The sequence below is a fragment of the Haplochromis burtoni genome, unplaced genomic scaffold (assembly GCF_018398535.1).
Source record: "Haplochromis burtoni strain Fernald_Lab_line unplaced genomic scaffold, NCSU_Asbu1 Contig_208, whole genome shotgun sequence".
NCBI classification, from domain to species: Eukaryota; Metazoa; Chordata; class Actinopteri; order Cichliformes; family Cichlidae; genus Haplochromis; species Haplochromis burtoni.
The window spans coordinates 931,042-948,005 of NW_024582569.1; the positions used below are offsets into that span (position 1 = coordinate 931,042).

Below are 16,964 nucleotides of genomic sequence, written 5' to 3' on the forward strand. Positions count from 1 at the left end.
TATTAATAAGGTCACATGTGTCGTAAACTTTCATCCCAAGGCAGGATTACAACAATATAAATTTGAATTAATATGAATTGTTTCTAGTCTCCTGGCATCTTTTTTTCCTTTTATTTTGCAACTCTCTTTCAACTCTGTTGTGTATTTATTTGATGAAAATTGTCTTCATTTGCATGATGGCATGCACACTGGCTCGCTGAAACATTAGACAGAATTGCTAGTGATTAAGTTCACTCCTGCAAACATCCCATCAGATATGCAGATTACTGTATAGTCAAAAAAAGAAGAAGAAGAAAAAAGGCCAATAAAACACTAATGGTTGATGCAGAATTATTTAAAAAAAAAAAGCCTAATGGGATCATTATTCAAAGTCACTCAGACAATTAAGCATAACATATTTACATGTATTTGAAGTATGAAAACAGTCGGAGCAGCCTCTGAATCAACGCAACCTCTGTAATGGAAAGTCTGTAATTGGACACAAGCCTGTGACTGTTCTTCTGTTCTGTTTTTTGTTTCAGTCTTTGATGATCGCATTAAAGCATTTCAATCAAATATTATAAACAGCAAGGTTCCTTTTATGTAAGATTCCGATTACACGAAGAAACGAGGAGATCTAAAAAGGAGCAGAAACAGGAGGAAACTGTTCTGGGAGTCGACTGCTCTGTAAAAACACACAAAAAACCTCCCAAAAGCAGAAATATTCTTTCCTGTCAAGAATACTGGTAAAAAAAAAAGGAAGTAAGAAAATAAGAAATATTAAAGTACTACTGACCACTACCTAAAATGCCCTGACATTCAGTTTTCCAGCATGTGCACTTGTGTAGTTGACCATAGTGTCTCCCCACTGCTCTGTTTCTATTACATGCAGATGATAACATCTATAACTGACATATAGGGAAGGAGGCCAGGGTAAAAGGAGGAAGGAGAGGATTTACTGCTCTCCTGGAAACTGTCTGAGGGGGAGAGTTATCTTGGAAGCAAAGAGCCATGGATGAGCGGAACAGAATGACGGATAGCGAAAGTAAGGGATGCACAGGAAACCGACCAGCACACACACACACACGCACACACACACACACACAGGCAGACGGGCACATACACTTTCCCGTGTGTTTTTGCTAAAGACGAGGGGCACGATTTCCTTGTCTTGTAATGATTTCTAAATAGGGCGTCATTGCCCAGGGATATATTTAATTGCCACACACCGGCTGGTGACGATGATGTGCACTGACAAAAAGAGCGCACCAGGCAGAGGGAGAGCAAGAGAGGCACCAGTCATGCTTGTTTTTGAAGTCTGACTTTGACTTCGCAAGGGCAGGAGTGGCTGTCACTCGGTGGTCACCATTCGCAGCTCGCTGTTTTGATGTTTTGGGGGGAATTTTACTCCAGTTACAGAAGGTGGCCGCTGTCAGATATCGACTCGCTTGCCCACAGCGCCCTTTCTTGCTTCCTTCGCACACTCACAAGCACACGCGTGATCACCTTCATGCCAAGCTATTGTGTTCATCTTGAGCAGCGTTGCCAGATTCCCATTGCAGGAACTGTTATATCTCCCTCTCTGCTGCAAGCTGATGGGCGTTTGTGTTGTGCTGTGTGTATGCTTTTCTTTTTTTAAGTGCACATTCATCTTTGTGAGCATTCCAATGTGTGTTTGTGTATTTCTGATCCAGTATTCAGGGCCAGTCTCTCTCACAGTTACCACTCTGTCCACCACCAGAGTGGATCAAACAATCAAGACTTGATTGAAATGCAGACTTTCAGCTTTAATTCAAAGGGTTTAATAAAAGTATTGCTTTAACTTTTTTAGGAATTACAGCTATTTTCACAGATAGCCTCTGAAAATAAATAGCTATGTATACGGAAAACAGAAGATTTAAAATTCCAGGGATTGTATAGCTCAGTCATAGGAGACAAACAAAGGTCATGCTTAGTGGTTGGGAATGATTTTGAAATTCACATCTACAGTGTTTGAAACACACACTAGGCTTTCAGGAAGAACTACGTGTGTCTGTGTGTCTGAGAGAGAGTTTCCCTCACTGTATTAAGATAGATAGCTTTGTCCATGGGAGGCTATCATGTGTCTGGCAAACAGATTCCCCTCTTGTCAAGCCAAATGAACACAGATAAGTTCACCAGAGGAGACATTGGAGGGGGGAAGAGTGTCCATGTGCACATATCATAAAGGTTATATTAAGAATAAAGATGTAAAGGTGTCCCAGAATGATCTGGTCCTTTCATGATAAGTAAATCATAGTTTCATACATAAGAATCTGCAATGAGTTCCCTCATATAAATCTTAAGAAATGCAATGCTTGCATGAGGCAAGTAATTACATTTATTCTAGAATTCATTAAAAAATCTGACGGCTCAAAGGACGTGAAAATACAGAATAAGTCCAACCTTTTGTAGAATTTAGTAGATGCAACTGACCTTGTCGTCAACAATCTCCTGGTTGACGACCAGGAAATCCTGCACCTTTTTATAAAAAGATGACATCATAGTTTTACTGGGACAGCAATAGTGATGTGTCATTTGTGAGCGAGCCGATTCATTGTAGTAAACGACGACAAGGAGAGCTGAATCTTCAGGTGCTCCTGCTCAGCCCTGCTGAAGACTGCAAAGCTAAAATGAGGCACTGGCTGAAATCACACCCATTTTTATTTTCAGCCATTTTTCATTTCAAACTTTTGTCCAGGCCTTAAACCCCATGTATGTTCTCCTTAGTAGTAGTAAATGAATAAAAATATTTATTTTATAAAAGCATGAATAAAAAAATTGTCTCCCAGCACAAAAAACATTCCTAATTGTTAAATTAGGCTAAAATACAAGAGCCGGACCTCCCATCACTAAGCAGCAGGTATAAGTAACGCCAACAAACTGAGTCCCATTTGTGCAAAGTGTTACCCACTTTGCCTTGTTTTGCTTTCACTCACTGGCATTTGAAACTTCTTGGTTAGGCTTAGGAAAGGATTGCGGCGTGGGTTAAAATACACACATTCCTACTAACAAGAGACAGTCATAACCTGGTGCATCACACACAGCCACTAACAGACACCTTGTTTGTAACATTTTGCAACATTTTGGTGATTACTCTGTTCAGCAACAGGGTAATTTAGCCTTCAGGACAGCCAGTAGTATGCCAATGTCAATTTAAGATTAAGACACTGATGATCTTTAGTGTCACCGGCCAAACTTCACAAAAATATCAAGGAAGTCACTTGTGGCAAAATGATAGAGCATGAAGTGCTAGGCCATGCTAATAAGCTGTGGGATGAAATTGACCCGAACAACAAATCTCAGCGTCACAACGCCGTATTACCAGGTCCTTCCCTCTCACACACACCTGCAAAATTCCACTTTAATTCCACAGATATAGGTTCTAATCAGAAAGTATGAATTCCACTAAAGATAAGACAAACACTGGAGAAACCATTTCTCCATTTTTCTTTTAATATTTTTTTTTATATGATTTTGCAGTGGACACACCCTGAATGTGGGACAGATATTTGCAAATGCCAGTGAGCGGTAACACACACACAGCTATAAAACCCCATCTTCTTTCAGGGCTGTGTACCAGGGTAAGTTCTCCATCATGCATCAAGAATAGAAACAGTTCAAGACGACATACACTTACAGGTCTTTGAACTTAAATGCACCCCGGCAGCAGCAGCAGCATGGGAATGTGTCTTTCCTTGATACTGGGAAGTAAAAAACAGATTTACATAATGGCAGGCAATATGTCATGTGCCTTGATGCTTGGTATCAGTAACCCTCTGTCTGTCTTACTATGTCTCTCCTGGTGACAATACTATCAGCTCACTTCTTGAAATGGATGTTAGTATCCATAGCACCTTCAGAAGAGCATTAGATCACCACTGGTTATCAACTGCAAAGGCGTTTCCAGCCTCATTCCACCTGACAGGTGGCAGGTTCCACATGTGTTAAATCACTTACTGTACCAAGAAGTAATTATACTGCCACCATAAATCTTCCAGATGTCCCAGCAAGTAAGATTATCTCCTCACACTCCACCACACGCACATATACGGTCACGAGAGCAAATGCGCTTTATGCTGTGAATGCTGATACAAAAGCAGATACACATGCAAAGTAACTGCTGTGGGCTCAGGTGGCCAGTTGTTTACCACATGGGTCAAAGCATTGCACTTCCCACGCATGACTGAACTATGAGTGGACAAGATACACTGGGAACAATTACTTTATAAAAGCTCACATGCTATTCACCAGGGCTATTGTGTGTTGGGGATTTTTTTGGTGAGTTGTTGGAGTGGCACAGTATACTTGTCAAGAAAAGGTACAAGCAAAAAGGTTGCTTTCAATCAACAGCAAAGTCACATTTGCTGAACAGTTTCTGTTCTTTATTTTGAAGAATTAGAGGAGCAATCAGAAGCAAGTATCCATGTCGACACAAAGCCACATCAGTGGCTATCACGCCACAACAACAGCCATCTCGTCTTGTGTTGTACAGCAAGACCCCACAATTTTAGAGAAAGAAAACTCAACGATTAGATCCTGTATAAGCTCGCTCACTGCACTGAGAGACAACTTGCTTGTAACAGAATCGCCAGGCTTAGGGTGGAGCAGCCATCTGCTCCAACTGGTTGGAGGAAGAGGAGAAAAAGAAGACAGGATAGATGAGCATAGAGACGTGCCGAATAACACAATAACAAAGACACAAACTGCAGAAAAGGATGGGAAAAAAGCGAATGACAGCGAATGTTATATATTTATGCACAAGGAGTGAAAACATAGGCCTTTGAACTGGTTGCTTCAAAGATGAGGACAGGTCTGAAACATTTGCAGTCTGCTGCTGTCTCCAAAGGAACTTAGTTGCCTCAAGATGTTGATGAAACAGCATTAGGATGGAGCTTGCAAAGCAGTGTGGACAAGTTGGCAATTAAATGCAATCTGTTTGCGATAATATGATGGTTATCTGGTGCCATCTACATGTACAAAATACTAACATTAAACTTTGCTAACTCTAGAAATTGACATAAACGGCTTACAGAGCTCAATCAGAACCCAAGAATCATAGATTTAAAACAGAAATTTAGAAACTCCTCCACAAAATAGTGACAAAGTTATTGCAGGACAGCGGTTTAAGTGCAAAATGACACTTGGCAACCTTGCTTTTATATAGAATTAGAATCAGAATATAAAAAAAAAAAATGAATTAAATTTTTCCAAGTCCCAAGGTTGACATCATAATTTTGCTATTGTGTGACTGAGCCCGTAATAATAAGTTTCAATTTTAAAAAAAGAAAGAAAGTTTTAAGCTTTATCTTAGGGTGACTGTCTCAAAAGCCCAAACATTTAACTGATTCCACATAGTCACACTGTTAGTGGGGTCCATGAAATTCAATGTATTGCTAAAAAATATGGGGAAAAAACTAAAGTAAAATGGGAGAATCACAGGTAAACTTGTCCGTCAAGAGTGAAATTCTCTGTTAGGATAATATGATACTATGAGGCCCCATATATGTGATGAATAGTAATTCCAATAGTTGAGTCTGGGAGTAATACGGGAGCTGCTCTGCTTTGCTTGGTGTTCTCAAGAGCTGGGTTGATCCAAACTAACATCTTAAAGCACTAAAGTGACATAGTGGATGCTCAGCACTTTCTGTGTTTCAGTGCTTTTTAATATTATGTTTGACATCACTTATTATTTATGGTTTGATGAGTAGTGTGTAGCGAGCAGGACTGGAGATGTGCAGGGAGTGGTGGGATAGGGTCCACAAGCTGGAGAGTTTACAGGAGAAAAGTGTTGCGTCAAATCAAGCTGATATAAACTGTATCGTCTGCTCCTCTTTTCCAATTTAAAACAATATATTTGAACACTTTAAGCAGGTAGCAACACCCAGCCATAACAGATGGAGCACATGAACTGAGGGATTACAAACGGCCTAACATAATTCATGGCGTTCCACTGATGTTAGAAGGAAAGTCAGAGGAGAAGAACACTAAAAGTCAGTGAAAAACATAGATAAATGTCACCTACAGTTGGGCTGCTGGGAGTGGAATAGTACCCATAGCCACATTAGCATCACGTGCTCCACTGCACAGCTATCAAGCTAATTGTGATGGATCAAATTGCCACTGTATGTAGGCAAAGGCTTTTGTTGTGTTCTTGTCAAAGCAAAGACAGAATTTTGTCGTGCAGGTGAACCGCCATTCGCATCCCACAGATAGTTGCTTAAAATCAAATGCTTTGCTTCAAACTGCATGTCAGCGTTGCGCTCACATGAAATGTCACTGTTGCCAAAACAACGCAGGGGTGTGTGGTTGAAAATCAGCAAGCGGTGCCACACCAACATATTTTTTTCTTGTTTTTTTTACTCTTTATAAAACCGCAGAGGCTGATGCTTCACGCAAAATGTCAACCCTGTCACAGAGATTTGCATGGTTGGACTTTGACATTGGAAAGCTTTTTTTTAATATCATCACGCAACTGGAAGTCCAACAAACAATTGCACACACATCCACATGCACGCTAGCCTCCTGTGGGGATTGTATCATGTGACTGTGGGCACAGGTGCTCTGTGGAATGCCTGTCTATTTTCTGCAGTTAATCGATCACATGAAGTCATCGGAGCTTGACTTTGGGAGTCAGTGGGCCAGAGAGTGATACAGACTATGTGAGTGTGCATCTATGTGTGTGTCTGCGCTGTAATACATCATTGTATTCCATTATCAACGAATCGCTCTATGGCCACTCTAAAGCTGTGAGAGCCTTCTGAGAGACGCTGTAGCTCTGAGGTTTTTCGTCATCCACTCGTTCACACACAAATATCCTAGGCGCTCGCACTAACTCACACTTGCTCTTGTTCTCACTCTCTACTCATGCACACACGCAGGCATACACACACATGCTGCACAGTGCAGTCTCAAATGATGGGTATGCATGGGATGGGGGCTCTCTGGAGGTTATCTAATTTGGCCCACTGGTGCCTTAACCACATCTCCCTCGCTTCACTTCATCTCCTCGCATGTCGCTCAAAACTTCCGCTGGCCTAAAATATCCCGCTCACAATTTTACTCTGACTTCGCTCGCCTCCTAACATCATACAACTTTCATTAGGTGCAGACAGAGTGATAGACCTAATTCAGCACCAACCTTTGCCCCCCCCATCTTATTCCCCTCGACCAGTTACACCCTTGGGATCTGAAAGGCATTTTCAACACGGTGCCAGGATACTGAAACTCTGCTGTACTATATTCTCCCTATATCCTCTTGTGTGTGTCTGTCTGTGTGTGTGTATGTATGCATTTTAATGTTATATGTGTCTTCACTCTTTTTATGTTGTTCTCAGTAAGCTAGTATTGGTATAGTATGTTCCTGGAGAACATATTGCCAATTCCTTCCATAAATATTTTCTGATTAATAAGGTTTTTCAGTTTAATTCAATTGAGCTCAGTTGAATTGAATTAAATGTTATTTATATAGCGTTAAATCAAAACAGTCACCCTAAGGTGCTTTATTTTGTAAGGTAAAGACACCAAAATAATAGAGAGAAAACTACAACAACCTCTTTTGAGCAAGCACTTAGCTACAGTGGGAAGGAAAAACTCCCTTTTAATAGGAAGAAACCTGCAGCAGAACCAGGCCCAGGAAGGGGCAGCCATATGCCATGACTGATTGGTGAGAGAAATGAGATGAAAAGGTCAAAACCCACTTAAGCCTTTGGTATACCATGCAGATTTGCCCTCATCACCACAGGGGTAAAAAAAAGAAAAAAGAAAAAGAAGCAAACAAACAAACAGGAAGTTTACTAGATCATTTAGCATGAAGGAGTGAGAGTATATGCTTTTTACAATTCTTTTTTAATCCTTTGGTGTTAAAAAAGTCATTGTGTCTACCTGTTTATGGATCATTTATGGATCAAATTCTGTCTTTGTTGAAAACGCAAATTGAGTTTAAACATCGTACATTTTCTTTTTCAACTCAAAAAGCTAACCAGCGTACCGGAAACGACAATGGATGCAATTGGAACGCAGCGAGGTATCTGAAGACGCTAATTGGAGAGGAGTTACAGAACTCAATCTAAACAGCCTGAAATTGCCTTTTATAAGCTGTTTGTGTATTGGAGTTAACACCTGCAATATCACACATCAACACAGCTCACATTATTGAATTCTAACAGAATACAACCCGCTTAAAAAAAACCAAAATCTGTGTCAAAAACTGAGAATAAACATCTTGAATCTATATGTGCAGATGGCAGTGGTGGGAGGCAAAATAAGACATAGTGGCAGAGTATAACATGTAGGAGTCAAGCAAGCATGCATACTATGCAAATGTATTGTGCCATCTGCAAAACAAAAAAAAAACAAAAAAAGAATGTAAGAAAAAGAGGACAAAGAGGTCATATTTATTGGAAAATACACAATACACAATATAATTTTGATTTGTGGCATATTTAATGGCATCAGCAGGAAGTTGGCTTGTGTACTGTTCCAATCCATACTGATCCAAAGCAATCTGTTGAGAAAATGGGAAAGGATTTAAATGACAAGGTGTGTATGTCTATCAATGTGTGTGTGTTTATGTGAGTGTGTGTGTGTGTGCTTATGTGAGTGTTTGGGCCTTTGCTGAAGCATAAAGGGGCTCAGTGCTGAGCCCGTTCAGTAAGAGAGTCATAGACCATGTGCACAGAATACTAATTCTCCTGCCACAGTCTTTCACACACACACACACACACACACGCGCACACACACACACACGCACACACACGTGGCCGTGCTCCATTCTTTTAGGGAAAAAATATCTCCGCAGCTACTGTATTGTATGGCATGCAATTACTCTTTGTCATAAGCCGTGGCGTGTGTTTGCAGCCTGCATTTTTCATTGTGTTTGTATGTGTTCGGGTAAAGGGTTATGCAAACACCTGTATGTAAATACAGTGTACCAGCACACTGTGAGAATAAACACATATTACCCATGTTGCTCGAGATACACAAGAAAAAGCACACACTTCTCTCCGCTCTAATTACCAAGAAGCGATAGTATTCCGTGAGGAAGGGATGAACTGACTGCTTGTGTGTGTGTCTGTGTCTAGGTGTGCGTGTGTAAGTGTGTATTTTTAAGTGACGGACCACTGGCTTCTGCTCAATGCAAGGTTGATCTGGTCCCCAGAGCTCTCGTCAAATCCCAGTTCCCTCTCTAATTTCCTCCTTTCTGTGTTTCCACCTCCTCTTTCTACACCCCTACCACATGCATATGACATAATCCGCAACCTGAATCTGTGCTAACATGAATTCCCTTGGAAGTGAAATGCTGTAACTGTGTATGTGAGTGTGTGTGAGTGTGTGCAGTATGGATGTGGGAATGTGCAGGGATTAAGGCAGATGTCCAGCAAAGTGACCTTTTGACAGCTGGATAATGAAGCGTATAAGGAAATTAACGACACCTTACTCACAGAAATTCAGATGTCAATATTTAAGCATGCAGACTTGCCATGAAGTATCTGTAACTAAGCATAGTAAAATACTGTAGTCATGTATGAAAGTCTTAAACCATCCATCACTTCTTTATTCATTTTATTCATGGAAGAAATGATCTCAGTGGAAGTTTGGCTGTCAAGAAACTATTCAAACGCCAAATTCCACAAGAAGAACTCACATTATTGAAGCAGTGTGGGGTCATGTTGATCAAAAAAAGTACAAAAGGCAGGTCAAGCTTCTTTAAATAAGAGCTTTGAATGCCTCCATTTACAAAGTAAACTTACCAGGAAGGTTGTAATACAAAATACTGACTTTCAAGCTCTTTAGAATTGTACAAACTCAGTTTTTGCCTTACGCACTATATTTCCATTTCCATTTGCACATTTCAATAAATCACTGCACAAATTTAGTTATTTTCCTAATAAAAATCGGGTGACTTAAGACATTTGAACAGCATTGTGTATTACAAAAACTATCATCCTGAAATAGATGTTTTTTTCTGACAATTTATGAAACTTGAGCATATTTTATTATGTGCACAGGTCTCTGTGGTACTGGACTGTTAAAGGAATGAATCATTGTGTACCACTGTAGCTGATCAAAGTCACTCAGATTAAAGTAAGAGAAATACAAGTCAAAGACAAGTCCAGCTGTCCTTGCTCTCCTGCATTTGTAAACACTGCTGGTGGACATTACAAATATGACCCGAATGTGTCATGACAGCACAAAGCCAGATTGCACTTGCACTGGAGGCAGTGTACACTTCTTCAGCTGCTTCATTCCTATATTTATGGGTTGAACTTTAGTTCCACTCCAGTGCCAAAATAAAAGAAAGAAAGAAAGAAAGAAAAAGAACACAAGACTGTACGTCTAACAGTCGGCACCAATAAAAATTCTTTTGACAATAGTAATTAATAACAACAAAGTGCTGGTATTTACTGTAAAGGTTGAGCCTTTTTCTTTTATAAATAAAGGAAAAATTACAGTAAAATTACTCTATTAACTTTTTCTATTTATTTTTTAAAGAATAGCAATACATATAAACCACGTTGCATTTAAGTAAAATGCAACCAGTGCAGTTTATGGAGTTTATGGACTTGTTTTTCTTTTTTTTTTCTTTAAAAGAATGGACTCCCGTCTTCTTGGCATAGAGAACAGAGGCTGAAATTTTTTAAGGTTAGCTTGAGGCTGCATCCTATAGTATTTCCTGAAGAGTACATTATTTAAACTGACACTTCTCTGTGCATACAACAGCAGTCTTTTCATTCCTAATACCAACTAGTGCAAATAATACGATGAATAACAAAAGAAAAACAAGCACCAAATTACAGCCTTTGCTGCAAACTTGAGAAGGAAGCTTCCACTTAGAGCCCCAATTCAATATGTGCATGCCTACTAATTAAATCAAAGGGCAACTACGGTAGATATTGTAGTGTGATGAATGAGCCAACACATACAGGATGGTGTAATTCTCTCACAAATGATTGATGAATGATTGAAAACAATGATGCTAGCTTCATACTCTCCGTTCAGCTGTCTCTCACATAAATGAGACGTTCTTACGTCCTCGGGATCCAGAACAGCTCATGATATTAAGAAATATAGTATACCACGGTAAGATAAATCTGCTGTTTATTGCCATTTTCCGATTAGGTGAGGTAGAAGCTACGGGCAAATGTGGTGGAAGCCACGAGCTGACATGACAAGGAACTCCATGTCATCAACTTAATCCTTACACTTCATACACCAGGAGAAGCCATCTGTCATCTATCACAGTGCTGTTGTTGGCACACGTGCGGACTTTATGAATACATAATTGACAAATCACAGGCATGACATGAATGAGTAAAACTACAAGCTATCATGTAAATTACACAGGATCTTAGAATAGGGTGGACATAATGGATGGTCCCTATTTTCATCAGCAATTTAATAGCAGCAATGTACTAATTGAACCCACATGCACTAAAGACATGCAATCAGGGTATGTTATTTGAGAGTTCCTTTGAAGATTTAATGTATTCTGTCATTGCTGTGTAGATATATAAGTGTAGTTCACCATTAAGAATTGGCTAGATTAAGAAATGGTTTTTCTCTCTCCATCTTTAAAAAGGCCAAATAATTCACTCAAGCAAGGCTGCCCTTCATTCCAAATAGAAATCTAAAGGATCCTGTGTATTTGCAGGAGCAAAGCCTTCAAGCTCACTTTATACCGCAATAGAAATAAGAACATGAGAATGTGAAATTAATATTTTTATGTAATGCTGAGATCTCTGTCCATTTTAGTACGTGCATTTGATTAATGTGCAAAGGAGAGTTAGCTGTAATATTTTCAGTTTTAGAAAAGACAGAAGAAGAAAGCATAACATGTAAAGACCATGAGATAAATAGCATGTGGAAATAAGCATTGTCACAAACTTTCAACTGTAAATATTAGCCACATGCTAATGTGTGCACATGTATGATAGCACTTTGTATTTCCTTTTTCTTTTTCGCTTAATACAAAATGATTATGTGGAAGACATCAGGTGTGGGCGGAGACAGCTGCTGATGGATTGGAAAAGCCGGGGATCTGAGTTTTATCAAGCAGACCTGACATTCAGCCACAAAACATCTCAGGAACTGAAATGTGCCTTCACTTGCTCATGGTCGTGGTATAACAGTTAGCTCTAAGAATCACATCATAAGCACAAGAGTTACAAAAAATATAGAGAAAAGCCTTTTAAAGCATAAACGTGTTGCATTATGGCTTTTTTGCTGTTTTAGGTATACGTACATTGCAGGTCATGTGCAAGTCCAGCTTTTTAGAGTAACTAAAACTGCAAACTATTTACAGCAGTTGAGAAAAAGCCCAAGGTTACATGTTTATTAAACTGGAAAAGCAATCTGTTTGCATTACTTTCCATACTCTCTGCCATTTGAGACATTCGCAGCAAATTTGAGAAAGTTAGATTAGAGAGTTGAATGATTATTATTGTTTAGTTTGCTCCTCGAAGAGTCAGTGTCAGTAGAGGAGATTCAATTTCATATTCTGCAAACAAGTTTGTTGAATTTACTATGAACTGTTTGTCTACAAAGTACCATCTCTCCCTGCCAGCATCCACTGAGACGCCTATAGAAAAATACACATATGCGGTATTAAAGACCTGGTTGAGCAAAGTGTCACTCTAATAAACTAGATAGATAAATTCTTTCTTTGCCAACTCCATGGATGAAGAGCAAACAGGCTTTTTTCACAAGTAAATACTCATCATTTGATGCCTCTGGCTCCCTTGTAGGTACCCTAGGTCATATTTAGTACAATTTGATTACTGTACTGGTTAAGGTCATCTTGTAAAAAGGAAGAAAAGTAGATTTCAGATTCAAATGGCTTAACAATGTAAACTGTGTTGATAAATTACTTTTGTTAAAACAAGAAACTCGACTGCTGAGTTTAAATTGTATTCATGACGAATTAGAAAGTTCTGTTGATCATGTATTTATCTCATCTATAAATCTAAAATCTAAAGATACTGATTGTGTAACTCGGTGTAATTAGATCTGTTTGCCCATTTCAAGGAAAAGATCTATAGAATTGTTACCTTCAGAAGTTTTAGTTGTGAGTTCAGCTAATTAGATGTCCAGTGGATTGCTTATGTAAAATTTATGAAGAAAGAACTGCAGTATATTTAGTTCCCATCATGGCTTCTCATCGGGAGTTGGCAACCCTGCCTTATTTCATCTTCTTCTTTGATGTGCTTGTTTTTATATGCTTTTCCTCTAATTTCCTAACTCTTGCGCCAAAACCTCTTCTTTTTTTTTTTTTTAGCACCGACACTCGCCCATCACTATCAGAAAAAATACAGTTTTTATGTGTTTCAACTGACCTTTAACTTTTAACAGTTGTTTTAATTCTGGCTGGGAATGAAGTCGTATTTGTTGCATAACTATGGAAGCAATATGGTAAATAGATGCATCTCGATGAGGGGTTAGGTCATTAATTATTATTTTTATTATCAATAATAAATGAGTCTGTCTTTCTGCAACTGAGACAGATGAGCTGTTACAGAGTAGCAGTTTTACTTTTTCATTTCAGTTTCATTTTCCTTTTATACAGATGTTGTTCTAAGACTCAGACCCTGTTTACTAAAGTCAAAATTCATTTCCTTTGTTCTAATTTTTACTATTTGTTTTCGTCTTAAATTTAAAGTGAGTGTCTGAGTCTCACCACAGCTGACAGTTGAAAATTGGCAACCATGCATTAAGGCAAAAAGTGGACCAGCACGAAGGAGAAAGCTGGCATTTAAGCTTTGTTTTTGAGTGTCTCTGACTCAGCGGGGGCAAAATTGTTTATCTTTCAGTCGACAGAAAGGGGACAGGAGCAGAGTAAAGGCAAGATTATGGCTGTTACTCTGACAGCACAGTCCTGGATTTACAGTAATTTTAACATTTATGGATAATTACTGCAAAAGGGAACTGGTGAGAAAAAAATGTTTTCTACAGAAGACCAGGGGTTGAGAACATCCTGCAGGAGTGGACAGTGGCTGGTTGCTAACTAATCTTTTTTTTCTTCTTCTCTGCTCTCTTTAGGGGTCCCCACAGCGGATTGCGTGCATCCATCTAAACCCTATTGCCAACATTTTCCTCTCTCATGCCAACCCTCTTAATGCCCTCCTTTAATACATCCATAAATCTTCTCTGTGGTCTTTCTCTTGTCCTCCTGCCTGGCTCGCCATATTCAACATTCTTTACCCAATATATCCACTATCCTTCCTGTGCATATCTCCTATCCTTGTAGATTAAAGGTAGCCTTATCTCTCTAACTTTAACTCAAAACCTGAGCTGCCCTTCTGATGCAATCATTTCTAATGCTCTCTCTTATGGTCACTGCCACTGAAATTCTTAGCATCTCCAGCTTTGCCTCCTGATGCTTTGGTAGCACCACCTTCTCCAAACCATACATGTGACTGCTAATCAATATGTCAGCAAATAACTGTCTCATGGAAGTGACACAAAAATAAAGCTAAGAGGTCTTTCAGGACAGTGGCATAAGCTGGATATCACTGCAACCCTTAGAATTAATTAACAGAGTTGCATTATCAGTTTGACTTTTGGCCAAAACAGTTACATGGCACTTTCTCAAGCAATAGTACATCAGGTCAAGACAAAATGGTAAATGACTCACTTCCTTAATCTCCCTTAAGTATACCCTTTTCTTCCTCTATGAGGTTATAAGATGATAAATGCTCCCCTGCTCATGAAATCCGGAAGACGATAACCTTCCCACTAGCAAGGTAAAAATCTCCCTAGAGCTCTTAGTGTGTGTGTTAGTGTGTTGTTAAAGGAAGGCCAAGCCTAACAATAACCTGGTTCTAATTATTACTATGCAGACTGCAAACATGCTTATGAGGCACCCAAAGGAAAATTATTATGCAATTACGTGACCTGAAAAGCAAACTCCATCTCAGCATATCACATGCACCTCTATATTGTTCTAATTTAATTACATTAGACTAAATACTCTGGTGGCAGTGATGAAGTGAAATGATTAGAAAGCTTTAGCACAAGTGCTTGTCCATTTCTGTTTGGATTAAGCACTTATCTGTGTTGCTTGCAGGCAGAAAACAGATTTATGCGGATGCACACACGCAAACAAATTTCCATGTGTATTGTGCGTGAAAGGATTGTCTTCTTTGTGTCTAATTCATTGATGTAGAAAAGACGGTTTGCATATTGTCCATTGGTGTCAAATCTGATCTAGTCCTAACATTCTCAGTGGATGGATACACACACACATACACACACAATACCGTTCAGCATGTAAACTGAAGTCATGGGAGACCCACCCCTTGGCCACATGGGGGAATCTCTAAAATATAGATCAAAAGGCTGGATTTCTGTCAGGCATTACAAATCTTTTGATGGAAGGTTTAAAGGGCCTCCTTTGAACTGCTTCGTTTTTTTTAATTAAAGGCCAACATGCAAAAGACAAAATTCAAATAATAAATTATCTGTCAAGCAGCCAATGTGACCCCCCTCTCGCCACCTCCACCGCTTCTCGAGGTGCTACAAAAAGGCACAATAACAAACTTTTCTTTTCAATTTGTTACTCCGAGTGGATACATAAAATAAACAACTCAGAGTGTTTGGGTCAGCTTGCACCTTGGACTATCTTGCTTTATTGCACGTTGTGTTACAAGGCCAAAGTAATTTTCACATAGGGATGTGTGCTCACTGAAAATAGCAAGACCAGCACTGAAACACCACCTCATAAATTACAGTGAAAGGAATCCTACCTTGTCGTACGTCTCGGGGCGCTATGGCGATTGCATCATTGGAATGCAGTTCGGTGACGCAACAGTCATCAGGAGCCAGTGACCCGTTACTGAAAGTGTGCGGTGTCTCTGGGAGCAGAGGAACAGGTGGTGCCATAATGTTGTGATTTGGACAAATACAGCCTGTCTGGGTCATCCCACAACCATCCCCATCAGAAACCTCCTGGTCTGCATTGTGATCAGTGCGCAAACACTCCTCGAACCATCGGCAGAGCACACCGCAGGTAAACTGACTGGAGTTTTCGTTGTTAATGAGTAACACCTCTACCAGTCTCAGCTCCAGCAATTCCTTAGATACCTGAGGCTCATCTGCAGCTGGATGTCTCGTTAGACACAGTTGGACAAAGTTCTTATCGAACTGCAGAAAGGAGTAAGGTCCGTCTGAACTGGTGCGGCTGCCACAAAGATCGATGACTTCCTGATCTCTGGCTGTGGCCGTCTGTAAGTGCAGGGGACAGCTTTGATTGGCTAGGTGGTGGTCAAGGGAAAGGAGCATGGGGGAGTGTGTCCTACAAATGACAGGGTGGCGCGTGAAGCGGAGATAGAGGGAGTACTTGGTGGGATCCGGGTTTTCCAGAGACCAGGAACAACCCGGTGCCCTGGAGGGAAAAAGCTCCCTTAGGGAGAAAGAGCCATAGAGCACTCCAGCTACAAGGCTGGAGCATGGTGAGGACAAAGGCGAGGGGGCCCCCTCTGCCCCGGTGCTGGGGACGCTATTGGCAACCCCATAGGCAGCCTCAGCCAGGGCAGAGAGAGGAGCTAGAGCGAGGGCAGACACGGCAGCCAGGGCCCCAGCCACAGCCAGGAGAGAGGACAGCACAGACAGACACACCCCACCAGCAGTGTTCATCCTATGACATTCGTCCTGCAGGGGGAGAGAAGAGAGAATAGGATGGGTGAGGCGGGGATAGAGAGAGATCTGATTGGACATTAGACATATTAGGCAATACTTTCAAACAAAATCAACATGACACGGATAAAAGAGAAAAAGTTCAATATTGTATTTAAAAAAATCACATCAAGCTGAAAATGTTTTGGACAGCTTTCTGCCACTCCTCAGAGTAGAATATAAACAACTTCATGGCAGCACTTCTCACGAAGTTCTTCAAACATACACACACAAGCGCCGTCAAAAACACAAACACATCCCTGCTGGGCTGGATTAAAAGGGTTGATGACTTGGCT

The 16,964-nt window shown here is 40.1% G+C and overlaps 1 protein-coding gene across 22 annotated transcripts in view; it reads right to left on the minus strand.

Annotated features, from left to right (window-relative positions):
• Positions 1–16,964, minus strand: part of adgrb2 (adhesion G protein-coupled receptor B2) — a 252,436-nt gene that overhangs the window by 160,196 nt on the left and 75,276 nt on the right. For all 22 annotated transcript variants that reach the window (XR_006055069.1, XR_006055070.1, XR_006055071.1 and 19 more), the window contains exon 2: positions 15,741–16,644. Coding sequence is in view for 19 of the 22 variants with exons in the window: in XM_014338041.2 (XP_014193527.1) it covers positions 15,741–16,629 (889 nt within the window). In the remaining 3 variants the exon portion in view is untranslated. The remainder of the gene's footprint in view (positions 1–15,740; positions 16,645–16,964) is intronic.